Genomic DNA, 25856 nt, shown 5'->3' with positions numbered 1-25856 from the left:
ATATTGTCCTCTGAGGGGGGCATAGACTTAACAGACCAAGTTTGGGTTCATTTTGTTGAGCCAATGGCGCCAATATACGATAAATACCCTTTGAAATGAGTGACGTCACGCGGGGAGATTTCGGCGCGAAATTTAAAAATGAAACTTTGAACTTTGTTTTCTCCTCTATTAATGAACCTATGGTGGCGAAATTAACGACATTAGAGTTCTCAGAGCACAATTTTTCGATCTAAACCGATTCATGGTTTCTCTTTAGTGTCCCTTTAAGCGTCCTCTAAGTTCTTTGGGCATCAATTCTTCCGCCTTTTCATGCTGATGAGACCACCGATAAGAAAAGGATATGCGAAAGGGACTTTTTTCTTTTCTTTTTGCGGGTTGGTGCTCAGATTGCTTAGGTATGCTTGACTGTGGCGCAAACTACATTATCTTGACCATGTCGTTCCCCGTCGCGCATTGGCTCTTTACGCATGTGCGGAAGGTGTCTCATTTTTCCTGTACGTTCCTGGGAGTGTCAATGAGTAGCTCTTAATTGGCGCTTCATATTCATATCCCTTTTCACGAAATGTATTTCGCGCCACAGTAAAGCACAACTAAACAAGCAATCACCGATTCGAGGGATGCAGCCATGACGCGATGTGCCCTACGGAAAAGCACTTGTGGGTGCAGCGATAGTTTCCTACAATATTCGCTAGAGGGAACTGCCGTAAAGGGCACAGAACGGAGCTGAAAACTTAAGGTCTTTTTTTTTCTTCTGGAGTAAAATAGTTTTAATTGAAGTAAAGACACTAGGCCAACGCTAAAGAAAAAAAAAGAGTAAAGGTTTTTTTTTTTTTTTTCGAGCATGGTGGCACACTTGTCACCGCCCCGTCATAAAGGCGACGCTCATAGCATCCATCCATCGTTCAGCCACCATGGGAGTGGAGAGAGTAGTACATGGATTTGCCCAATCTTCGTGCTTGCGGCTTCGAACGCGCTTGTGGCTTTGTTTATTGCTGTATTTTGGCTTTTGTTTCAGATAAAAAAGATGGATCATTGTGATCTTCGTGGGCCTATTTGAATTGGCGAGCCTAAAAAGGTTACGGGGGTGAAGTGGAACTGCTGAACGTTTGTTGAACTTCGTCTTGCGACAAAGCGGCTGCGAACCACTCGGAGCCAACCGGAGCCGATAGAACGAAGCTTAGGCAAATCCATGTACTACCCCCCATTCCCGTGCTGGCTGAAGCGCCATGCGTTGCAGCTCCTGTAGACACTACCGCGAGATTTCCCTCTAGTGTATAGTTACGAAGCTCTATGGCAGCCATGACGCGATGTGCAATACGGAAAAGCACTTCAGTGCAGCCGACACTTTTGCGCAAATCAGCTCCTCGATCGAGATGGCCGAGCGTCGGTGTTCGTCTCGGTGCCGTCCGTGTGCCAGTCTGTGACGAAGATGACAAAGTGTGGACGATTGTTTGTGCGTGCAGCGCAAAGATGGCCTGCACCGTCCTGCTGGTCGGCTCCTCGGTCCTGCTCATCGGCGTCGTTGCTTTCATCGCGGCTAAGATTTTGCGTGAGTGTCTTTCCTGACTTTCATCGATTGTCACGAGCTGCGCGTCTACTCGAAGTTGGCGGATTCAGTGATCAGTTTTAATTGAAATTAAAATTGTTGTACACAACTCAATAAGTGGGCTGTGATTGAGTAAATGAAGACATTTGCATTATATTGCACAATGATGGTCTTATATAACATTCGCCAACACTGGCAGTTATTTAGCCAACATTAACTAGCACTATACAACTTTAATTAGTGCTAACGAGTGCTGCTAGCACTGCACTCGAGGTGAAGTGGCGTAGCGATACGCTGTCAAGGCTCATGCACACTGGCGCCTAGCACCGGTCGCACGACCAAATTAGTCGCAAATGGCCGCAAGGCGACTGCTTCGGTTCAGTCGCGCGGCTGCAGTAGCAAAAGTGAACCAATCAGATACGCAGGAACGGGACGTCCGCTTATTTTACGAGGTCGTGGCAGGGTGATGGCGGAGACGTGAGCGGCATCACAATCGCGAGGCATTTTGATGATGCGACGGGCAGTTCGTGTGAGTCATTGTGAACACTGGTCGCGTTGATGGCCTTTTTGGTGGTCAGTCGCAGACGGGCGTGCGACCCTTTCAAGTCACCGGTGAGGATGAGTCATTAGAGTGCGTTTCCTTTGCGAGCTGTGATTGATTCTGCATCGTCTTGTCAGCCTCGTTTCAAAGTACGACAGCGAGATGAATGTTGCGTAAAGGGGCCATGGCACGGTCAACCAACAGTTTGCCGTTTTTACCGAAAAATAGAAGTAAAGGGTCTGTTGTACCTATACATGTATGAAAAATGCGCTGTACAAAAAAAAAGTTACACCATCTCCCGCTAAAGGGAACCATGTGTGGATGCGAAGCAGCGGGGAGATGGTGTAATTTTATTGAGGACGAATGAAAATGTATAAGAGAGACAACGCCGCTCGACGTTGACGCCTCGATTCGGCTTCGCGATGCCGCGCTGCCTCGAGATCCGCCGCTTGACGTTTTGATTCGGCTTCCCGAGCCCGGAGTTCAGGGTCTGCTTGCCGGCGTCCACGTTACCTTCAGGCTTCGCGAGCCCGAATTCCGGGATCGCCACGTCGCCGCTCCCGTTTCTCGGCAGCGGCCCGAGCGCTCATCGCGGCACTGCACAGGAGAGAGAATGAGGCGCGCGCGCTCCGTCGTTTTCATACCGCGGAACTATCGTGGCGCCCCCAGCAGAGTATGCAGCTGTCGCACCACCTGTCGTGCGCATGGAGGAAGGAATACTAAGGAGAGGCCCTGACGTTACATTCGTGAAGCCTTCACATCGCAAACACCCGCATGGCCTCCTAGCGAAGGAGGAGCGAAACATTTCGCGATTTCCGTCGCGTCGTTTGCAAGCGCATGCACGCATCGCGAAACTTTGCAGCCTTTTTTTGTTTGTTTTTCGCCGTGCAAGCGGTGTAGTCGATTCACGCATGCTGCTCTCTCTGTGTGTTCTTTAGGAAAGCTACGCAATGCCCAGCTGTTGCGTATACCCGGTGCAAATCGCGTGCACTGCGGAAAGTACCGGGTGCCACTTTTCATGTGTACGTATACGTTCGCTTCATTGCTGATTACCAAGGCATGGTATTTGCGTGCGAAGCGCTCGGATGCGCGCTCTGTTGCTTGTTACTCATTCTGTCAACTCAGAACTTGTGGCGTCTGACGCGCCGTACATAACATGCGCTGAAGGTATCGTACGTTTTAGAGGCTGTGTCGTTCAACGAAAGGGCAATAAACTTTAGTTGTTCTTATCGGACTACGTGATATATGTATTGTTCGGTGTGCGCTTGCTGCGTGCTTGTGTTGCGTGCGCACTGGAATTACAAACTTTACGTGCACGATCGCGTGTACAATACAGCGGTGTCCTCTTTTCGACGGGAAGTTACGTCAACTATAGGTTGGCGTTGCGCCGAATAGCTACTACGCTCACTCCATATACACGAGCAAAGAACCGCTGATCGGGAAATCGGGCTACGAGAAAGAAAAAGAAAGATCTAACGCCCAGCAGAACGCGTAAGTCACTGCTAGGTGAGTTCGCATACGGTGATGGAGGGGCTGAATGTTTTTGATTACGGCACGTACCGGTACTTTCTGTACTGTTGCACAAAAACGCTCCACGAAGAATTTCAGCACGCAGTGCTCGGGCCTGCCACGCATGAACAGCCTGGTAAACGTCTGCTTGCAACGTTTTACTACGTGCGAGCCGCACAATACGCGCTAAGTTTACGCCGGGACTACAAATCTGAGCAGAAGCGAACCACCGCGGAGAGCACGCCGCGGGGCGTCTGCTTTTTTGTTTGCCCCATACCGGTTTGTTTGCCCCATAAATCTGACGTCACTTCCGCCAAACTTTTCGCAATGCATTGGGATACGATAGGGCCTCTCCTGAGTATTCCTTCCTCCATGGTCGTGCGCGTCCCTCCGTGGGGTAGATTCCTAGAGGAGAGGGGGGAGCGTAGGAGAAGAGAGAGGAGGAGGGGACGCGCGCGCCGCTCCGTAGAGTAGAGGATTCCTAGAGGAGAGGGGGAGGGGACGCGCATGCGCAGTGGGGGTGGACGGCGCCGGACGCGGGAATGAGGGACAAAGCCCCCGCCATAAGTTGCTTCGCATCTAAAATATTTGAGAAAGAAAGAAAGCCCTGGAAGTCACCGGTTATAAGCCCCGCCCACTGCCGGCGCCTGCCATTTTACCATGGCGTATGTGACGTCGTGTGCTGCATGGAGCCGAGCCGTCGTGTTCTACCGATGTTTCAGCTGCTGCAAATCGTTCAATTTCACTGCCAAGCTGAAGAAAGGTGAAATAGCTCAACTGCACGTGCAGCTGAGCACGAAATGCAGACGATCGCACCTCAAGCAGTTTTTTACGTGACGGCTCGCGAGGGCGCCAGCGTTGCCCGACTCTAAGGCCGCACGCCCCCTTATTGAATCATAAACTAGGTGATATTCAAATGCGCTAAGGTATCGCCAGCTTATTAGTGAATGCACAAGGATTAACCCACATAACACAGATTATGATGGAAAATTGTGTGTCATGGCCCCTTTAAAAGGGCACTACGTAGAAAAACAATTTTTCTGTTCAGTTGCCATTTCACAATACGAAAAGCACAGCTGTTGCCGCGGAAAGACGCTTGGTAAGCGAGAAAACCTGCAAAAAGTTTTTCGCTCAGAGTTTTCGCAGAACAATTTAATCATTTAAGTAGATTCATCCTTTCACTTCAGTGTCCCTTCGCTTTCACACTTGTAACTTAGCATTTTCTTCGTTGCTTTTTGTTTTTATGCTAACATTGCGCTTTTGTATTCATTCACGCTATTACTTAGTACAAAGCTAATCAGCCATCACCACTTACGCAATTATCAGGAATGATAAAATGCAGCGTTTCATCTGTTTATAGCCTTCTCGAGCGATTTGATGCGGTTCGGTGATTAGATTTGGTTAATTTTTTTTGTTCTCTTTCTAGTTCTCAAGAAGGCAGAGCTTGGTAAGTGGAATGTGCACCAGCTGTTCCCGTCGAATTGTTCTCAAATCGTTCCTAGTAGCTCGTTTATTTTCGCTACACTGCTATGTTGTGCACAATTTGTAATGAAATGAGTCACTTGAGTAGCGTAGCGAGCCCCGCTCGCCCACGTGCACATACAGTAAAAGCTCGTAAATTCGGGACCGGAAAAAATGTCCAAATGAACCGGATGCCGAATTATCGAAAGTACCAAGAAAACAAGAAATGAGTGTCTATTACATCAGTGCATTTTTCATTTTCTTGATGAACACATATATCCAGTACTTATTTTTCATAAGAGCAGTGCAAAAGCCGCAATTTTCGTATTTCGTGACTTTGTTCATAATGTGACCTCGGCTCGAGACCCCCGTGTCTTAAGCCGAAACGTGCTCTGATCCCATATCTTATTACGTACCGCCACCATCAACACCTCCACGCGCACGTGACGATAATTCTTTCTCCGGAAAAGTGACCGGCAACTGATCGTTCATCCATCGCAACGTAGCAAGCAAGCTTCATGCCAGCATGCGGACCGCGGCTGAAGCTCTTCATCTTCAACAGCTTCCACCATGTTGGAGTCTTCGGACATGCGCGTGCGTTTCCCGAAGTCAAAATGAAGTGCCGCATCCGCCGAGGACGAAACCGTGGTTGCTAACGACCCGATCACAGCGTCCACGTAGTTCTGAAGGCGCGAAACTGGGCACCGCATCTGCTGCTGAATAAACCTGGCGCGCTAATGCGCAATTATGGGTGGCGACTACGCAATTCTGAAGGCGAGCGGTGAAAACGAAACTACTGCTTGTCGCAGCTTTTGAGCCTAGTCGCTCTCGACGCGATCATAGGCAGAGCCGACGCAGTTCGCATGCGCCGAGTAAAATCGAAAATGAAAGAAGTTTTCTGCAGCTGCTGATGCCTTGGTCGCCAACAACGCGATTGTGGTAAAATTGTGGACCGCGAGGACGGCGTCCTGAAGGCCCGCGGCCGTTTCGTTTGTTCGCGAACGATATTTTGGCTCCTTTGCGTCGCATATTTACGGGTCTTCGTGCTTGGCGCGCTCCGAGTATCGTCCGAATTGACCGGCTTGCGGCCAAATATGACCGAATAGAAACGAGAGTTTGATGCCATTAAGCAATACGTATGCTTGCCGGGACCAGAAATCAAGCCCGAATGATCCAATTTTTCGAATTAACGGGAGTCGAATTAACAAGCTTTTACTCCGTGCTCAAAAGTAGAACTTCAGGATATATAAAAAAAGAAAAAGAAATAAAGAACTGTCGGGCGATTGAGCTTCGCCTTCAAGAGATAGCATAATGGGGCCCCGTTCGCATCGCCTTCTCAATCGGCTTCACTTCTCGGTGGACACCGTGCGACAAGGAAAGGAGCGCCTGTACGCGTAACATTGGCAAACTTTCCTCAACTGCAAGCGCAGTTGTGCAGTGCTCACTACGCCATAACTCGTCCTTTTGCGAATCAGCGAAATACCCACTATACGCGCCCATAAGGCAACACACGAGCCTACGCAGCTGCTCACTTTGTGAATGCTTTCGCTGCTGCTGATGGTTAATCATGCCTGAGCGCTTTGTAATGGGTGGGCCTTTAAAACTCCCACTCGTGCAATTCACATGTCTAGACGACTGGCGCGATTCCGCGCTTCTGCTACGCAACATTACATGCGCTAACGCTCGAGTCTCCTCGCATTATATGATAGTCGTATAGAGTTTCTTTCGGAAGCAGTTCCAAGCAATGGCGTGGCTCTGCGGTGGAACGCCTGCTTGCCACGCAGAAGGCCTGCGTTTGATTCCTACTCGAACCGAAGATTTTTAATTAGTTATTCATTTGCATCTATCTCGAATTTTCACTCACGGACAACGCTGACTTTTCGCTCACAGCCAAAGACGCCGCCGACTCCTACACCGGAATTTCTGCTAAACGAGCTCTTTAAAGGGGTCAGGAACGACCCCTCGCGCTTGGCGGGAAAAACACCTTGGAATGAGTCGCGCATGCTTACGTCCTCTGTGTGCGGCTTGTTTTCGATTGTGCGCGTACGTCGGCAGCAGGCGTGACAACACGCCGATGGATCCCGCGCTCCGAGCACGGATTGAACGTACGACACGGGAAATGGGTGTCGACCCTTATAGTGACACACCACTAAGGTCTACAACTCGGGAGCCGGCGACTGCCACTGACCGTGGTTGGACCGTGGTGGAGCTACAGGTTGTGTGTGGTACACTGCAAACGCAAACTAGTCTAATTGGGCGTTTTAAGACATTCAAAACTAATTTTATGACATTCAAAACTAATCGAAACAAGCGAGGCACAAAAGGCTGCGATACCGAAAAGGCAGTGTGGCCGAATTTAGGTTACGCTCGAATGTGCGGAGGCGCGCTGTGTTCAGCAGACGGCAGTTGGCCTCTACCGGAAGTGAGTCATCTTTCTGAAAACTCGCAACAAAGTTTTTCCATATTTCAGCCTGTTTATTTAACTACAGCAAGTAGTATACACAGTGTGTTGTTCCAAACACCGCTCTTGATTTATGTCGGCTATTGGCCATTAAGAATGCTATGTTTCTTGCGACGCTGAGAAACAGATCCGTGACGTCAACTGACAGGCGCCCCGCCCACCGACGAGAGTGAGAGCCAGCCTCTGTTTGAAAAGAGGGCCCCTGAGAAAACAGCAACTTCGCGTTCCGCTTGTAGCCTTTACGCGGCGCGCGACTGCAATATTTGGCTGAGCAGTTCATAGCCGTGCCAGCTTTCCGCAGGATGTTTTTTCAACAAGCCCAAGGGGTGCTTCATGACCGCTTTAACGCTATCGCGTTAAAAAGACCGCCGGTTTGTTTTTACAGATGCTTAAACACCTCAATATTCCAACGTCACCTAACCTAACTTAAACCGGGGGCAAATTGAAGGGAACAGCGCGCAAAGGCGGAAGGCAAAAAACGACAAACAGTTTAATTTCTGCATTGTACAGTGCGATTGATGTGTTGCGTGTACACTTCTAGCCTGATTTTCTGATAAAAATGTTCATTTAACGCTTCGCAAGCGTTTTTTTTTCTTTATTTCTGCATTGGATGAGCCACACATTAATAGTTAATGGGAATACACAATGCAGAAATCAAATGTCTCGTGCCGGTTGGATAAGTTCCTGTGTTTGTGTGTGTGTGTGTTTAGACACACACACGTACGCACACAGGTGCACACTTTATGAGCCGAGATTGTTTATACATGTTTCATTGAGAACGCGTGCGCTGCCGCAGCGAAGCCCGAGGTGACTGTGCCTGCGACCACCACGGTGGGACTGCCCTTGCGAAAGCCGCTGCTGTTTTGCACTGTCGGCTACAACTTCGAGGAGGCCGAGGACTTGAAGAAGAAGATGCCCTGCGACTACTTAATCTACTCGGACGTGATCGCCAACAACAAGACATTCGTGCCCCTCTACGGCCCCCGCAGCTGGAGCGCCTTCAAGACCGTGAGTGGTGTTCTGCCTGGGAAAATGATGCGCGTCCTTTGGCGGCCGTAAGACGACATGCTGCAGTTTGGCTGAATTTGGCATATTAGCAGCTCTAAAGACCACACTTTTGGTCAGTGCCCATCCTGATTCGTTCGTGTGGTCTGTTCGTTGTTAATGCGTAAACAGTATTTACTAGGCACCCAGAGAAGAGTGCGTGCATGTATCACAGGGCAGAAAAATAGTTGGGTTAGGTTAGGTTGACGCAGAAAGAAAGCCGACAAAACACATCGATATGCGCGTGCTGTTGCGCGTACGATATCGTGTAAAGAACCGCCACTGTTTTTCAGAGTTCGCACTGGATGTTACTCGAGGTGACTGTGCATAAAGTACCACCACTCGTAATATCCGCCCTTCAAGCATAACATTTGCGTCACGCACACATGTGTTCAATTTCACACATAATCGCAGCGTAATGACCGCGCTCACTTACGTGGACCAAGATGCGCGACGCCGAGGCCTAAAGTACACAATGAAAATTTTCAGGTGGAACCAACTCAAGCTGCATTCTGTGTATGTGTTATGTGCATACTGACTCCACCATATCTTAAACGACACATGGTTTTGAAACATAATCATGCTTTGCCTAGGTCTACAGGGGAAAACGCGCGCGTGTGTGTGTCACAACGTGAAAGCGTTACCAAAAACTGTCGGCACAGAAAGAAAGTACTCCACGGCAGTTGAAGTCATTATACCATACAGAGGGCGAAACGAGTATGCTACGCAGTCGGCGCGACAAGGAACTACATGGCGTAGCCTGTGAAAGAAGTAACCGTGTCGTAGAGTCCTCAAATAAAGAAAACAGGGCATAGCTTCTGGCGCAGTAGGTAACCTTATCGTACCATACGATTTGGCCCAGAAAGTGGGTAAGCAACTGCAGTTGCCACAACAAATAACCAAGACATACGGGATAGTCAGCTAGATTTCATTAAATTACAGCTATATACGCGTATATAGATATAAGCGGCTTGTTGCCTAATGCAAAAAAACGGCAGGAAGGGAAAGATGGAAGCTTGCGATGAAAAAATCCGTAAACAGGGGCTGGGTGCTCGAGCCGACGTTTCGGCAAGTGGACTTGTCTTCTTCAAGGCTGGAATCAGTTCCAGCCTTGAAGAAGACAAGTTCACTAGTCGAAACGTCGGCTCGAGCACCCACCCCCTGTTTACGGATTTTTTTGTTCCCTAATGATGGCTTCAAGGTGATGGTGAATGTCGGGTAAGCGTAAACATTTCTACAGATATCTGTGTGGCTGGGTAAAAGATATTAGAAAGCTGAAATGGCTCCAGCCACAGCCAAACTGTTGCTGGCGCCATTTCAGCTTTCTAATGAATTTCAGGTAGTGTTGCATAGCGTTCCGGGGCGTAGTCGGGAATCTTTTTGCGGTGAGCGGTTCAACCATCCTTCATGTATGGTCGCGCGTGTGTTATGCATGGTTGTGCGTGTCTATATGCCCATGCAAAATTGAAAAACTTCGGGGTGGGGGGTCCTAACCCCCCCTCCCCTGGAAAATATTGCGTGAAAATGAGGTTCAGTGACATTTGCTGGCAGGCTAGTTGGTGATGCATAGCTCGATCATCACAAAACACAAGGCAGACACGGGACAGAGTGCTGCAGCACTCTGTCCCGTGTCTTCCTTGTGTTTCGTTTCGTTTGTGCTGTTTTTTTTTTACCTATGAACTGTGAAAATGAGGATAATTAAAAAAAGAGAAAGAGAGAAAGATCACTCCTCAAAAAGAAGTCACTACATCATCAGCGGGATGGGAAGGCGATTTTCTTAGCGAGGAGTGATGGCAAAGTCACGCACAAGTCACCCTTTTTCCATGCAGAAAGCATCGCATATTCACGGCACAATGGTCCTTATATTGATAGTATGTTGCACAAGTTATAGTCGGATACATCTTTAGAAGTCTGCGGCATTTCTCCTTAAAGGCCAACTCCGGCGATTTTTTGGCCATGTCAAAGTAATGGTGCTTTTATGTTCCTGAGACGCTCCTGTTACGGGCCCGATAGCAGAAATACTCGGCAAATTGGAGAATAATTTTAAATATGCAAAAAAAGCGCAACACCGAAACCGAAACCCAACCGAGTGTACTGTCTACGTATGACGTAGACGTTGTTACGAACGAACCGGAAGTCGTGCAAGGTATGCCGGTCACGCCGGCGCGGAGTATGAAAACTGTGACAGCCGGGACGACCAGCGAAGCGCCGGCCAAACCAACGCTGTCTGTCGCCTTGTGCACAGCAGACACTCGCTGTAGCGGCCGAAGCGCCGAAGTTAGCGGTGCCCTCGGCTGCGTCACTTCCGCCGCCTTCCCAATACTGACTTCACAGACGCAATGTTGCCAATAATTGGGAAGCCAGGAGGGCGTTTGCAGACAATCTTTAAAATTCATTTGCAAACAATCTGCGCATGTCTCGAGCCTGTAATTTGGCATATATGACGGAAACGTGCAAAGGAACGTACCCAGCGAATTTCATTGAGATCCATCGACCTCGAAAAATCGCCGGAGTTGGCCTTTAAGGGCGGATGCACACAAGCCTGCACCAATGGGTGGCACTCAAGAGTGACGTCATGAGCCGGACGGCCGGTGACTCCGCCTTCAGAGAACATGGCGTAGTGCGTGATTGGGACTATTTATTTTGTCGCGGATGAGATGGGCTGCCACGCTTCGGGGCGGGGCCTCTCCGGACTTTTTTAAGTTGTATCTGACGATAAGTATTAAAGCTTCGCAACCACATCTGGAGCATCGGACTTCTGTAGGTGACGACCTACACTGCCTTTTCATTAAATACGTGTTTGCAATGAAGACACCTTTGAGAGTGGGTTTTCCTCCCTCGTGTTGCGTCGCGTACCAGTCGACCGCAGTCTATACATTGCGCTCTTTTGGCAAGAGCGATCTTTGTGCGGTGCTCGCAGGTTCTCGGAGAAGCTCCGTCATCGGTCACCGGCGGCCTCAGCTTCAGCCTGTCGGAAGGCATCGGGCCAGACAGCACTTTCGACATAATCAATAAGCAGCAGGCGGCGCTGCAAGCGTTCATCAGACTGCGCATGATCGCCATGGGGACGTTCGACTACGAACCCACCGCCGGCGTCCCCATTTCTTCGCTGAAGAGTTTTTTCAAGGTGAGTGTCTTATATACTCGGAGGACGTTTTTTTTTGTTTCGGCACTTTTCAATAATGTATGCGATCTGATCTCCCAATACCCGATGCTTTTGTAACAATCGCCTGCATAATTCTTTCGTGCCGAACGGGCTTGGTACGAAGAGAGCTTAAGCAGATTAATTGTCCATCGGGGATGGTCTAGATGACGAGAGAATATAATCTTTCGCTCACTGAAGTTATTCAAATCGATTTAAAAAAAAAGCGTTTCCACGGTTCGGTCCAAGATGTATTCCGTGAGGGGGCGGTTGTTAGCACTGTCGAGAGTGGCGTTGTAGTTAGTACAAATTAGTTGCAAGTATAGCATGTAGAATAGTACCAGCGTCGGCTACAAACTAGCGATAACTACATAGCATGCAAAAAACATTCTGGTTCGTAGCAGCAAAACCTTTGGAGTGCTGAGTGCATCGCCTTCTAGAACTGTCAGTTCTGCGAGACTGAGCCTCGGCGATCGTCGAAACGGGCAGCTTCGAACATTTATTTGCCGAGTACAAAAAGACCGTAATGTCGCGGTTAGCCACCGTCTTGCTTCCGTCGCAACAATAGGCCGCCAAAAAAGTGGAGCTCACTCGGACTCGCTCAAGAAATATATTTTACGCTTAGGGCTCACTCGAACTCACCATAATTTCCCTCAGCCGGACTCATTTGGGCTCAGACTCACTGAAATTTTTCTCAACCGGGCTCACTCGGGCTCACTCACCAAAATGTTACTCAGCCGGGTTCACTCACTCACGGCTCAATATGGAGTCTGAGTCAGTCGGCTCATGAGCTTGCCGACCTACGGTCGTAACGCACACGCTCGCGAAAAAAATTGCTAATTTTACACAGCCGCGTTGGTACTGTTTGATGAAACTCCCAAAATGCTACGTGTGTTTCTATTAACCGTTTTCTTCGCCTCGTTCTGGTTCCGACTTGCGCGCAAGTCACAGGACGCAAGTGCGCTTTCGAGTAAAAAAACACCGTCACTGCGTGCCTTCCATTGTGCCACCCGTTTCATCTGCGCCTTCTGCGGCCGTCTCTCTCTCTCTCTTTTCTCGACAGTTCCTCAACAAGACGCTGCCAAGAAGTCCCAATTCGATGGTATTTCTTGGCGTCTTTCTCGCCACCAACATCATTGCCGACGCTTTCATCGCTGACGTCTCAAAGATCACGTGAGCTCTTCAACTTTTCTGTTCGATTCATTGTCATCACAATTAGCGGTCAAATGATCTCGCTAATCGCGCGTTACGATTATATTGCTAGCATAAGTTGAGTTAGACTAGTGCTCTGTAACGTCCCCAAAGCAGGCTCCGTCGTCTCCCCATCTTTTCCATACAAGTACAAGCGTCCTTGCTGTATCTCGCTTTGTCGTAACTCCAGGTTCTAGAACAGTGGTTCTCAGCCATGGGTGTTTCGGGGACCCCTTGAAGAGAGAGAGAAAGGACGGGGGGGGGGGGGCATAAATTAACACAACATACGGCGTGAAATAAGGGCCTTTTATTTCTCCCTGGTAAGGAATGGTCGTGCGCCAATTCGATCTCAACAGCTTGTCAGTAAGTTCTGCGGTCTGCAGCCCCATTAAACCTGTTTCTAGCTATGTTTGCTCTTCAAATATGCAAGCCTAGAAAAAGTATGCTCGCGTGAATATGTTGTAGAAAAACTTTAACAAAAGCTTTACAGCCATTTCATAAAAAAGGGGGGACACGTAAGTCAGCTTCGCCGCAATGCAAATATGATGTGGGTGAAGCATACCAAAACTCAGAAGGAGCCGCTGTCACGGGACACAGTGTGCATCCAAAAATGCGTTTTTTTTTTCCACAAGGATGAGTTTCACGGACCCACAAAAATGTCTTCGCGGACCACCATTTGAGAACCACTGTTCTAGAGCAACCTGAACTCGCTTCTAAGGCAACTCTGCCTTGCAGATCTTGCAGATCAAGTAGCAGCGCCGCCATACCGCGACGCGATGGTTTCTTGCACTTAACCTAGAGAGGTGCCGTTGTATGCGTGGGAATTTAGGTTAGTCATCGTAAGCCAGTGTGATCCCCCGATTGCAGCGAAATATCCACCCTCATCGTGGAGACGCACATCACGCTTAGGGAGGCGCATCTCGGAGGCCACACAGATTGCCACGCCTACCCCATCAGCGCCGTTGGCATCAAGAACCTCGCCAACAACACTGTGCCCAGGCTGGTGAGTATCGCAAATATAGACACACTGCATCAGTTTAGCGCGCTATGTCGGGTTAGTTGGTACGTAGCGCAATGTTGAAGGCGCAAGGACAGAAAAGGCACCAACTTCCAACTAAGTTTATTCAGCGAGAACAGCCTCAATACAAAGGCAGGAAAACATGCGCAAAGCCGTACAAAAAATTGAAAGTAACGCACATGAAAAAGAATTACTAGAGATATGAGACGCAGAGGCTGTCACAATCAGACCATCAGCAACAGTAATTTAAAAGCTGAAATGTGCAGGGTTATCGAGGGATACATGATTCAGCTTTTTGGTATTCGTAGTAGGCCTCTAGCACTTTATTTTCTCTCCTCTGTTTTTCTTGCGTATACCCTCGCGCCATTCACCTTCAATATTGACCCTGCATCGCATATTCCAAGTCAAACGACCTTCGCCCGTATTCGTGGCCGATTGCTGCCGGACTGCGGATGCAAAGGCATCGAAGGAGTCTCTGAACGCCGACTGTTTAAAAGAGAGAGGGACAAATTAATTCCGCAGATTGCCCGCAAGAAATAAGGCAAGAGTTGTTATGCGCCTGTTAGTAGCGTGGCACCTCAATGAAATCGAAATGGATTTAACGCAAACAAAGCCTCCACGCTGACGAAAAATAGTACTGGCCTAGAATTTCGGATGTTTTTAACTAGGACTCATTGTTTGTCTAGTGTAGCCTGATGCTATTAACAGGCAGATGACAAATTTTCATGTTTGGTAGAAAGAGCCGGAATGTGTAGGGTTGGCAGGAAGGGATTCCCCACTGCTGACCTCTCCTTTGTTCAGCAACTTGGGCTTACTTGATGCGAGCCGCTCTTTGTTTGTACATCCAGGAACCCTCCAGAGTTACCTAAGCAGCAAAATAAGGTTGTCGCTTTACATTTTCTCATAGTGTAAGGTGTGCCACGATAGCAATTAGAAACAATTAATTTAATGGGCCTGTCGACAGCGTCAGAGGGAATGTTACCATATTTTCTCGCGCTTAGCCCGCTCCTGCATATAACCCGCTCCCCCGAAAAACCGTAACACACACACACACACACACACACACACACACACACACACACACACACACACACACACACACACACACACACACACACACACACACACACACACACACACACACACACACACACACACACACACACACACACACACACACACACACACACACACACACACACACACACACACACACACACACACACACACACACACACACACACACACACACACACACACACACACACACACACACACACACACACACACACACACGCACGCACGCACGCACGCACGCACGCACGCACGCACGCACGCACGCACGCACGCACGCACGCACGCACGCACGCACGCACGCACGCACGCACGCACGCACGCACGCACGCACGCACGCACGCACGCACGCACGCACGCACGCACGCACGCACGCACGCACGCACGCACGCACGCACGCACGCACGCTAATGGCTGTAAAGCCGCCTTTTTCCCTTACCGCAAAGCAGAGCCGTGAAGCCACCTTGCACAACCAAATTCCGGTGTAATCGGCAGCCCGACTTTAGCTCCGAATTTTCTGTACATCTTGTGCTGCTTATACGCGAGAAAATACGGCACGCCTGAAGTCTGAGTGTATTGAAGTGGGGCAACGGAAAGGAAGCCAGCTGTGCTACTATTTCGAGCACCAAAGGATGAGCGGTTTCAAGGCAAATAAAATCACTGAGCACTGCTGTTCAATTCTGTATGAGGCCACGCAACACTGTTACTTCAGAAACTGCGATAAGGACAAGACAGGCTACAAAAACAGCGCTGCTCAAAACGTACTTTATTTGGAGTATACACAAGTCACATGTACTGTACGTATACACGAGGGGGCATGCGCAGAAAAATGAAAGGCAAGGAGAACAGAAATCTTCCTAACAGCATGTCAACAGCGCTGTCATATATTTTGTTGAAAAAAAAAAAGAAAATTAGAAAAAAAGAAACAAGCGCACATTACACGACGTGACTATGAAATGTATTTCGATACATGACTTCATTGGTCGTCAGCGAGATAGAAGTTCTAATGTCAGTGATTCTGGGCGTCTTAGGTCATAGGTATTAATGTCTTCAGTCTAAACCGATACTGCCCAGCACTGACAAGCAACAAGCGTGAATTCTGATCGATGCGGCCGGTATACGAGTAACGCTCCATAAGCGACCTCTCGCTATTTCGCGTGAAGCGAGCAGCTCTGTATAGAAGCTACTTACGCAGAGGAAAACATGGCGGTAGTTCGTTCAATTCGAAAAGTGCCACGTTTCGAAGGAAGCGAGTCATATGCTGGCTACAGCTGTGTATACGTATGCGGCATCAATCGACGCAGGAAGTACCAGCCACGGTGGTCGAGTCGTGGGGATTGACTGCTGACCCGAAGGTCGCGGGATCGAATCCCGGTCGCGGCGACTGCATTTCGATGGAGGCGAAATGCTAGAGGCCCGTGTATACTTAAATTTAGGTGCACGTTAAGGAACACCGGATGGTCAACAATTTCCGGAGCCTTATGGTTTTGGGACGTAAAAGTCCAACACTTACGAATACGGACGCAGGAAGTTGCCGAGCACGCGGTGAACGTGAGTCGCAGCCGGGGCGACCTGTTCCGCATGGTGTTCTCGTCTACGATGGGCGTGATGGTGTACAAGCAGATTCAGAACAAGCCCATCTCGCGTTTCCGGGACCAGTGCTCGACGTGGAACATGGGCGACTATGACGTCACTTGCGACCCCGACTTGAACAAGCAGCTCGAGGAGAGCGACATGGCCTCGTTCGCCATCGTCAACAGTGGCCAGTACCTCTTCTCCTTCGAGGACGATAAATCGCTCAAAAGGAAGGTGGGCTTCGCTTAACCGCCCTCTCAAAGTAGTGCCCTATTCTAGGTTACAACCGAAGAACAAACTCCGCCCCGTGAATTCATCGGTGCGAGGGAGTCGTGTAAGGTTGTTTCTGTTCTAACCGTACGTACTTTTTCTAGGCTAATGTAAACACTATAGGCGTATTACGAACCGAAAGTTTGAGGTCGCTACTTAAAATGTTACGTTTGGCTGAGCAGTGATGTCGGAGTCTTTGCTGAAATATGTCGGCAAGCTCAAGTTTTCGACCGAGAACCAGTGACACGAATACGTGTCTGAATAGGAAACTCGCCTTACAGGGCCCTCACCAGAGCCGCTTGACGTCACCGGAATGACCGAAGGAAGTTGGATAGGGTATCCGTGCAAATTCTCTCTAGGTGGGACTTACACTCTAAGACAAAATGGAGTGTTTGGGGAGTATTTCTGCCACACAACAATAATCGTCATCTGGCTTGCTCGCGTTTCCTTTCTTAAAAACCCAGCTCTCGTCACTTTCCTGTCAAGAATGCTATGTCACGCTGATAACACGCGTGCCGTTCGTGGCCGGGAAGTGCCGCGACCGCGGTGATAACGCGAGGAAAGTACGCGAGGTGGATGGCGATTGTTGTTGTGTGGCAGAAACACTCCCAAAATACTCGATTTTGTCTTAGAGTGTACACTTCGGTTGTAGCCGACTACAGGTTGTTTCGACCGTTTGCGACGCGTTAAACGGGCATCCAGTTGAGTTTTCGTGACGCCATTATGGGTTATGTGTGTGCACGTGCGAGTTAAGCAATCGTCGCGCGCATGTTTTTCCTTTCTCCCGACAGAACTAAATGTGACCGATAATTACGATTTATCGATACTAAACTAGCACCAGCAAGGCTTAAAGGTCGGACACAAACATTATACAAGGGGTGTGCAAATGAAAAGGTACGAAACGTTGTAACCACGTAACCATTTACATCCATGCCTATGCCGCTATGGGAGAACGTAGCGAGACATCTAGATGCGATTGGAGTCTCCGCAGTGGATCGGAGCATGCCGGGGCGCCCGCATGCGCAGGAGAGAGCAGATGCTCCCATAAAGAGCTCCGTCCGGTTGACGCTGCAGTGCGTCTGAGGACAGGGTAGCGTTCACATTGCAAAATTCTACGATTGAGGAGCAGCGAGGCATTATCCGATTTCTGACAGCGGAAGGTGTTCAACCGGCCACCGTTCATCGCCGGATGGTCACCGTATACGGGGAAGACTGTGTGTCCGGCAAGTCCGCGAGAAAATGGAGTGCCTGTTTTCGTGCAGGCCGTGAGAGTTTGGTCGATGGCCGAGACCGGGCCAGGCAAACACATTCATCACGGCTGATCTCATCGATGAGGTGGACTAGGCGTGTTGCGAACGTTGGCGGTGAAAAAAAAAAACATCTGAAAAAGAAAATTCGGCAGATCCCACGTACCTAGGAATCGATGTAATGCGAAACATGCGGCGGGAAGGTGACTGTGGCGTAATTTTTTACATTGAGCGAAACATTACGAAATGACGCTAAAGAGAGGCGCGAATGGTATATGCACACACATATGCTGAAGAGTTGCACGTGTGTTATTGAACCAGTTGTTTACAGTTGCGTAACGATGCCAACAGCAACATAGGTATTACCAGCACCAGACGCGATAAGCCGGTATCTAGTGCTTATGCTGGTCGCACGTTTCAAAAGGACTGAGTGTTGGGCGAGTTGGTACTCCATTACTACAAAAAACTGCGCAAAATAAACAGGGACAAGTGAGACTTGTCCCTGTGAGACTTGTCACTTGTCCTTGTTTATTTTGCGCAGTTTTTTGTAGTAATCGCACGTTTCACGAACCCGTGTGCATGTGTGGAAGGGGTTTTGGACAGTTCTCACGTTGATGGCGGCGATGTCATAATGGATATGCGCAACGCAGACCTCGTGGATTCCGCTGCTTGTATGTGTGTGTTCAGCGTCTGGCGACCGGCGAAGTGGGATGCGGGCCTACGTTGAAGTTGCGCATCGCCGTGTTCTTATATGTGCCCACGTCGCCGTACATGCAATGAAGCCGCTTCCTGTGGACGACGCATTGGAATCCCGTGATTGCACTGGGCTCATCGCCCCAGGTTTCAGAAAGTGCTAACACGCCAATTTCTGTGAGCAGAGCGTTCTTTTTGAAGTCGTGCACGTGCGCGCGCACAGACTGTACGTTAAGACTTTCAAAGGGCTCCAACCAAAAAATGGGTTTATTTCCCGACGTTTCGGAATCAACTCGATTCCTTCTTCAGGGGGAGTGACAGCGGCGGTCTCGAGGTGCAACTCTTAACTTCTCTTTCGAACCAGCTGGGTAGAAGGAGGGAAGGCGCGTCTTCTTTGGTGGTGAGAGTGTTGAGGGGGTTGTGGTTGCCGCGGTTGGTACGGTTGCGTGGGATTGATGGGCCGGGGGCGGCCGGGGGCGGCCGGGGACGGTTTTGCTCACTCGCGACTTTGTTTGAATTGGTTTTTCTTGCTGTGGCTAGTCCGTGAATGTATACTGGCGGCAGGTTTCCCTTGCATCGGTTTAAGTTGCCTTCGGTGTTTTGAATGAACCACGACTCCAATAACAGCCGTTTTTGTCGGTTAGTTTCTGTTGTTAGGATTTCGGTTTTTTGACTTAGGATTGACTTAAGATTGACTTTGAAAATCCTGCTACACTGACCTGTCAATCCTACTACAAAGGAATCCTCGTTTATCGATGGGATCGTTGTGCTCAAGCCTGTGGTGTATACTTTAGATGAAGTTTTCATTTAACCCAGAGTGTCGTTTCGTACCTTTTCCTTTGAACACCCCTCGTACATCCTTTTTCTTCTGGTGCAATAAGTAGGTGGCGATCCACTTACCACTGGGGGAAACATCGTTTGCTCGAGTGCACGACGCTTAATTGAGTGGCGATTTGTGTAGAGATTTATACTATACTTCCCCGTGCTCTAATTCCTGGAAGGACGATGCAGGTACCAAATAACTAAATAAATGAATAACTAAACAAGTGGGCGTACGCATCATTACGGGCAGCGCTTTAGGTTGTATGGCTTAGAGGCATGCAGTACGAGAGAAAGTGCTTTGCTGGGTTGTGCGAGATGGCGTTGTGCTTGTTCCAGCTGGAGCGGTACCTGCCTGCCAGTTCGGACGGTTGGTGCCTGTTCGACGTTCATCGGGACGTCTACTGGACTTGTGGCATAAACATTCCACCGAGTGTTCAGCCCAATCAAGCGATTGACATTTCCAATTCACCCCAGCCCATGCTGCGCGCCGAGAAAGTCAAGGCGCTCATGAGCACCATAAAGCGAGGGAATCAATAATTGTTGAGTAATAAAAACGTTGTTTCGTTGTCAGCCAGCCTTCCTTCAATCACCACTGTGAATTAGCGTTTCTTGCAGATAACCCAACATCTTTTGTCCTCGTGATGAAGGATGAGTCTGAGCGTGCGTTAAATAATATCAAGGTTTCACAGTTTTCCTTTTAACTACGTCACACGTTTCTTGAGTTTTGGTTCTGGGGGTCCTTGCGTGATGATGTACTTTGTCAACTGAGTTGGTAAATAGGCGTGGATTTGTTGGAACAAACTTAGTTCGAAGTTAGCGCTCGCCTGGTCGCTCTTGCGTCCTTCTTTTCTTGGAAGTATGAACTCCTACAAACTCGCCCAAAGTTCAGTTCCGGTTATCGTGAAAGACCGGTAGAATTAACTGCGTCCCGAATACTCCAGGGCGGTGCGTGGGGGTAAGTGCCACCGGTAATGGAAAATAGCCACAGCAACCAACCACGCGATCAAGACTTGTGCCTGGATTTGATCTTGTCCGCAAACGTGTCGAATGGAGTCGATGAACCCATCGCACTTGGTTCCAGCAACACGAAACGTTTGCTCCAGGAACACCCCATGTTCAACGATTTTTCATCTCTAGATTTTTTTAATCACGTGAGCACAGAAAGGATCGTGACGTGACGTTTCAGTCTTTAGGCAATGAGGCGCCACTAAGCCTTTCGCCTTACAGAGTCGTCTTAGCGACACTAAGAGACCCCGGAAGTTCACGAGCAGGTAAGAATTTATGTGCCGAATCAACGAGAAAACAAGACAGTTTTAGTGGGGCGTCCGCCTTCTAGATTACAGATGAATTTATAGCTAAAATTACTCATTTTAATATAGAAAAATAATAGTTCATAACATTGAACATTCAGCGATTGATGACATGAATTTGCAATCATTAAGGACAATTGGTTAATGTGTCGGTGTGATTGTGATAATTAGGTCTCATTCGGTCAAATAGATTGCATGTTCAAATAGATGCATGGTCAAATAGATTGCATGTTCACCAATGGTACAGCCAATCTTAATGCCGAGCACATTATTGAAAGTGGCTGCTTTGTTGCCAGAGTTGCGAGCGCAGCCTGCGGCATCAAAGCCACCGAAGAAGCCGCTTAGCTGTGCGTCATAAGGGCTGTGTTCCAGTGCTGCACGCCAGCATCGTAGACAGTCTGCGCGGACCGATTAGAAGACAGAGTAACCGATTGGGTTCGCTAGACGTCGGCGTGACGTCATGTCACGTCGTGTCGAGAAGGAAAAGGTAAAAAAAAAATGTCCCATGAAATCGCTACGTTTTTAACTTCTTTTGTGTTCAAACCTCTGCGTAACTCAACGTAGCTTACGTTAAGCGCGAAAGAAACCGTGGCTGTCTTCCGGTGAGCACGCGACCTTGCCGGGGAGCTTTCATGCCGTGCTTAGATTTAGGTGCACGTTAAAGAACCCCAGGTGGTCAAAATTTCCGGAGCCCTCCACTACGGCGTCTCTCATAATCATATCGTGGTTTTGGGACGTTACACCCCAACAACAACAACAACAAGCTTTCATGCCTTTTGCTCAGCCGCCATCTTTTTGGACAGCAAAGCGTTTTTGACTTGTCAATTGTCTATTTTTCCGGCTACGTCACAATTGGGATCAGTCTTACGATGAGTGCTGTCCAATTAGCTATTTAGCTGTATTCCGTGAGTATTGGAACAAACCCTAAGGAGAGTATAGTTCGACGTCAGAAACGTTCTTCTTGAAATGTCTTGTAATACTTACCGGTACTTACTTACGGAGCAGAAACCAGGAGGCTTATAAAGAGGGTTCAACTTAAGTTGAGGACGACGCAGGGAGCCACAGAAAGTAAAAATTATAGGTGTAACCTTAAGGGACGAGAAGAGGGCAGAGTGTGTCAGGGAACAAACGGGTGTTAAGGACAGCTTGGTTAAAATCAAGAAGTGGGCATGGGCAGGGCATGTAGCGTGTAGGCAAGATAAGCGCTGGTCATTAAGAGTAACTGACTGGATCTCAAGAGAACGTGCGAGGGGCAGACAAAGGCCAGATGAGATTGAGAAGTTTGCGGGGACAACGTGGCCGCCGCAGGAAGCACATGACGAGGTTGATTGGCGAGCCATGGGAGACGACTTTGCCATGCAGTAGGGCGTAGTCAGGCTGATGAAGGTTATGATGATGACTTGGTCATCATCACTGTCCGCACATTTGGGTCTGGTTTACCTCTGCCGCATCGAGTTGATGACGATGATGACCTCTTCCTGGTAGCGCTCACCCAAGCGCTACCAGGAAGAAACGTCACGTCAAGAGGGATGGGCCAAAGACCGGGCGAATTACGTGAAGCGCACAAACCAGTTTGAATGAAGATGACGTTGCATTTTTTAGTCTTCGTGGAGTAGCCTCGTCGCATTTCTATCTTTAAATATAATTCTTGATTTTTATTTATTTTTTCTTTTCCTAAATTTCTGCTTTATATTTCCTATACTTATTGTGTAATTTTTCGTTAAGGTGAATTAATTTTCCCCGAGTTTTATTTTTCGAGTCGTCGCTCTCTCCTGCGTTCTTTTAAACTTTTCTATCACTTGACGTGACCGCTAGCTCTTCTGTATTGTTTGCCCGGTGTGTCATTCTGGTACTTGATCTTCTAATCCTAATCTTAGCGGAACAACTTCTTTCAAATTCTTGGCAGTGGGTACGCACCATAAGTATGGTTTATGGTCATCATTGACGCAACGTTCTAACTATCCCGATCGGCTCCCTGCCCGAGTACAGATAAGAACTGTTGCTAACATTGTTCTTGCTTGCGTCCGGGAATTATTTTGAAGGGAATTAGCACGTCTCTCATGAGCTTGACCAGAAGGGTCCGCCCTGTGTAAGGACGTCCTACGCCGGCACCCTTGCAGGTGCAATGACAGAGCACAGCGTCTCGGCCGCCTTCCTGCTGTCTTGGCTCGCTGCAGCGTCTGCACGCCGCTACGACCTTCCGCCATATCCGGCGGATGTCGTGCACAAGCCAGATCCCACATGTGAGTCGTCGAACGAACTAGGCCTAGTGGTCGCACATCCTCTCACACCAGTGCTGCAATATATTACGCCGATGAATAACAAATATCGAGCTAGTTGTGTTGTTCATCATAAGGCAAAAAACAGTGCTCACTTTACGAAGACAAACAGAGGGGACCGCAGTACTCCTCTAGTAACTTTTAGAAGAATTTCTAGTACATCGAGCATTCCTTCTTATCCAGCGCCTGTGCCTTGTGTTCCGTCTGGCCGTCTTCGTAAAGTTTGCGCAATTTTTTTTTGCCTTACGCTGATGGACAGAAATGCTTTGAATAGGAATTGCTGATTGATTCAGTTGGCTTGGATGGATTTCACCTGAAGCATTTGGTGCAAGAGGCCGAATGTACGGGTCTACACCTAAAGTTAAGGCTTAGCATATACAGTAATATCAGCGCGCATAGCAAATACACTGCTCCCTATTGTTTTAGCGTATGTAGTAGGGCTAGTTGGTATACCAGCTATAGTTGGTAGGCAATCTGTAAATTGGCTACACCTGTTTTTAATTTACGTGAGCGACTCAGGGTTGTCCTAGAAAGGCGAAACATTAATAACGGTAGAAACGTCTCAGACAACTGTTGAAATTAACGTTGGTAGTTTTTTCCTTTGTATATATTAGGGTAAACACTTGTTTAATGAATAAATTAACAAACATGTCCAACGTATGACCGCGAACACTCGCTGACACAACGCTGACATAAACAGCGCAGGCAGAGGCCAGCAAACGCATCGCGTTGCCTTTCGCTTCAGCGACCTACGAAGCCTTCGGATAACGCAACGTCCAGGACAAGGCGTGGGAGAAGAATAAACAAAAAAGCGGGTTCTTCACTATTTTCTTACCTTAAACGCTGCTGCCATGCGGACCAACACCCCGCGCAGGCATTTCTCGCGCTTTTCGCTCGTAATGAGGCTTTTGAAACGCCTTAGGCACGTGCTATATGAAATTCGGACAAGATGGCGCAGCATTTGTAGTGTGGACGCTGCTACTCTTCTGTTTTCGCACTTTAATACCGGCATGGACTACGTGGAGTCATAAGCGAAGAGCACCGTTGGCCGCGACAACAGCTGAGCGATTGTGCGCCTGTTCATTTCTCTGCCCTTTTCTCCTCGAAGCCCTTGTTTACTACATTGATGCAAAATCCTTAGAACACGGGGTGTCGCTGAAGCCAAATTTACTACATTGTGGCTCATTGAGCCGCCGTGTTGCGCAAATATTCTCGAGCATGACAGCGCGTGGTAGTGCACCTGGAGATCTCCTGGAGATCTCCTGGAGAGGTATTCCTCACATATACGGTGAGGGTGAATAGGCTTATAATGCCGAACGAAACACTAGACGCCAGAGGTCTATGAATATTTGCTGTGAGTGACGGAGTTATTGGTAGTTCAAGGAAGTCCAGCGGTCTTGTTGGCAACTGCTGCAGACTGCCTGACACCGGTCAGCCTGCCGTTCTACAAAAGCCTTCGCATGTACGACTTCGAGACTTCCGAGGACCAAAGCGAGCCTCGAGCTATGAACCTCATCTACGGGTACGGCCGTCTCGTCGCCTCCATCTTTGTGCCTGCCAGGATTCCCAGGGGTGAGCGATGCATTGCCAATCATTGGTATCCGTGCTAATGTGGTACTTCTGAGCTCCATAGGCACGTCATGAATAATAATTAAAAGGGCCCCGGAGCAACCTTTACTTTACTATTGGACTCTGTTGCCTCGTGGACCTGATGTCTAGATATTTGTTTTCGAGAGCCAGTGATCTGTTTTTTTTTCACGAAATTCTAAATTTAATCCTCTACCCTGTCCAGCAATAATTGGTTCACATGTTCGCACGAGCCTTGGCAATAGATCAGCAACGTTTTCTTACTGCGTTAAAAAATGATGCCTACTTAAAAGTATAAAGGGTTGCACGATATGTGAACAGGCGCTGCCTGAACAACAGAGAGTATGCCGTATCGCTGAATGATCAGTCTCACTTCCGTCTCTTTGACGTCTTCCTTTTGCTCTACTCACGACGTGTGCCTCCTCGAAAAGTGCTGCACAGATAAGGTGAGCCATAGCTTCTTCGACCACCAGATTTCCCGCCTTTTAGCTTCGGGTTTCCCTTCCACCTTGCTTGTTGCCGTGGCATCCTCCCTTCTTAGGGTGCTTCACCTTGCGTTTCACCACGACAGAGTCCTAACAAGTATGTTATCACGCCCTACATTCACACCATTTCACACAACCTTAGGAGGATAGGTTTAAAGCATGGCGCAATCCTCGTCATCACGGCACCCTTTAAGATTTCCCGTTTGTGTGCTCTTGCCGGTGAACAAACCAAGAAGTCAGTGTGCGAAAAGAAGCACAAGAAGTCATTTGTTCCCTGCGATACGGAAGTGGTATATAAAATCCCACTCAGTTGTGGCAAAGCTTACATTGGCCAAACGGACCGATGTCTTAAAGTGGTCATGAACCACTTTTCCAAGTAATGATCTAATGACCTCAGTATCGGAGTTTACTACCTCCCAAATCGATTGCCACAAAAATTTCTCGAATCCGTCAAGAATCAGCGGAGTTACGGGGGTTTGGCGCACGCTCCCAGCGCTTTCTCTCTTTTCTCGTTCCGACGAGCGCACTGGAAGCTAGGCAGGGAGGGATGGCAAGGGGGAAAGAAGTTACGTCAGCACGCGTCATGAAACGCGATCGCTCT

At 48.6% G+C, this 25856-nt stretch overlaps 2 protein-coding genes across 2 annotated transcripts in view; both read left to right on the top strand.

Moving 5' to 3' along the window:
* The first annotated feature begins 1470 nt into the window (after window positions 1-1470).
* Window positions 1471-20145, top strand: LOC119401011 (uncharacterized). Its single transcript, XM_037667861.2, has 8 exons — window positions 1471-1549; window positions 5023-5043; window positions 8315-8526; window positions 11483-11689; window positions 12768-12877; window positions 13763-13898; window positions 16515-16796; window positions 19931-20145. The coding sequence occupies exons 1-8, from the start codon at window positions 1471-1473 to the stop codon at window positions 20129-20131; spliced, it is 1248 nt and encodes a 415-aa protein (XP_037523789.2). The 3' UTR covers window positions 20132-20145.
* Window positions 20146-22990: 2845 nt separating this feature from the next.
* Window positions 22991-25856, top strand: part of LOC119399234 (uncharacterized) — a 44067-nt gene continuing 41201 nt past the window's right edge. Inside the window, exons 1-2 of the mRNA XM_037666050.2 lie at window positions 22991-23147; window positions 24600-24755. Coding sequence (XP_037521978.1) covers window positions 23030-23147; window positions 24600-24755 — 274 coding nt within the window. The 5' untranslated portion in view covers window positions 22991-23029. The remainder of the gene's footprint in view (window positions 23148-24599; window positions 24756-25856) is intronic.

Source organism: Rhipicephalus sanguineus, chromosome 7 (assembly GCF_013339695.2).
Source record: "Rhipicephalus sanguineus isolate Rsan-2018 chromosome 7, BIME_Rsan_1.4, whole genome shotgun sequence".
Lineage (NCBI taxonomy): Eukaryota > Metazoa > Arthropoda > Arachnida > Ixodida > Ixodidae > Rhipicephalus > Rhipicephalus sanguineus.
This window is presented reverse-complemented; position numbering and strand designations above follow the sequence as displayed.

Bases quoted from the DNA above. Each gene is read 5' to 3' on its own strand.
- LOC119401011 (XM_037667861.2), top strand. From the start codon at position 1,471: ATGGCCTGCACCGTCCTGCTGGTCGGCTCCTCGGTCCTGCTCATCGGC. The intron at 8,527-11,482 runs GTGAGTGGTGTT...CGGTGCTCGCAG, and splicing joins GCTGGAGCGCCTTCAAGACC to GTTCTCGGAGAAGCTCCGTC. The intron at 13,899-16,514 runs GTGAGTATCGCA...ATACGGACGCAG, and splicing joins ACAACACTGTGCCCAGGCTG to GAAGTTGCCGAGCACGCGGT.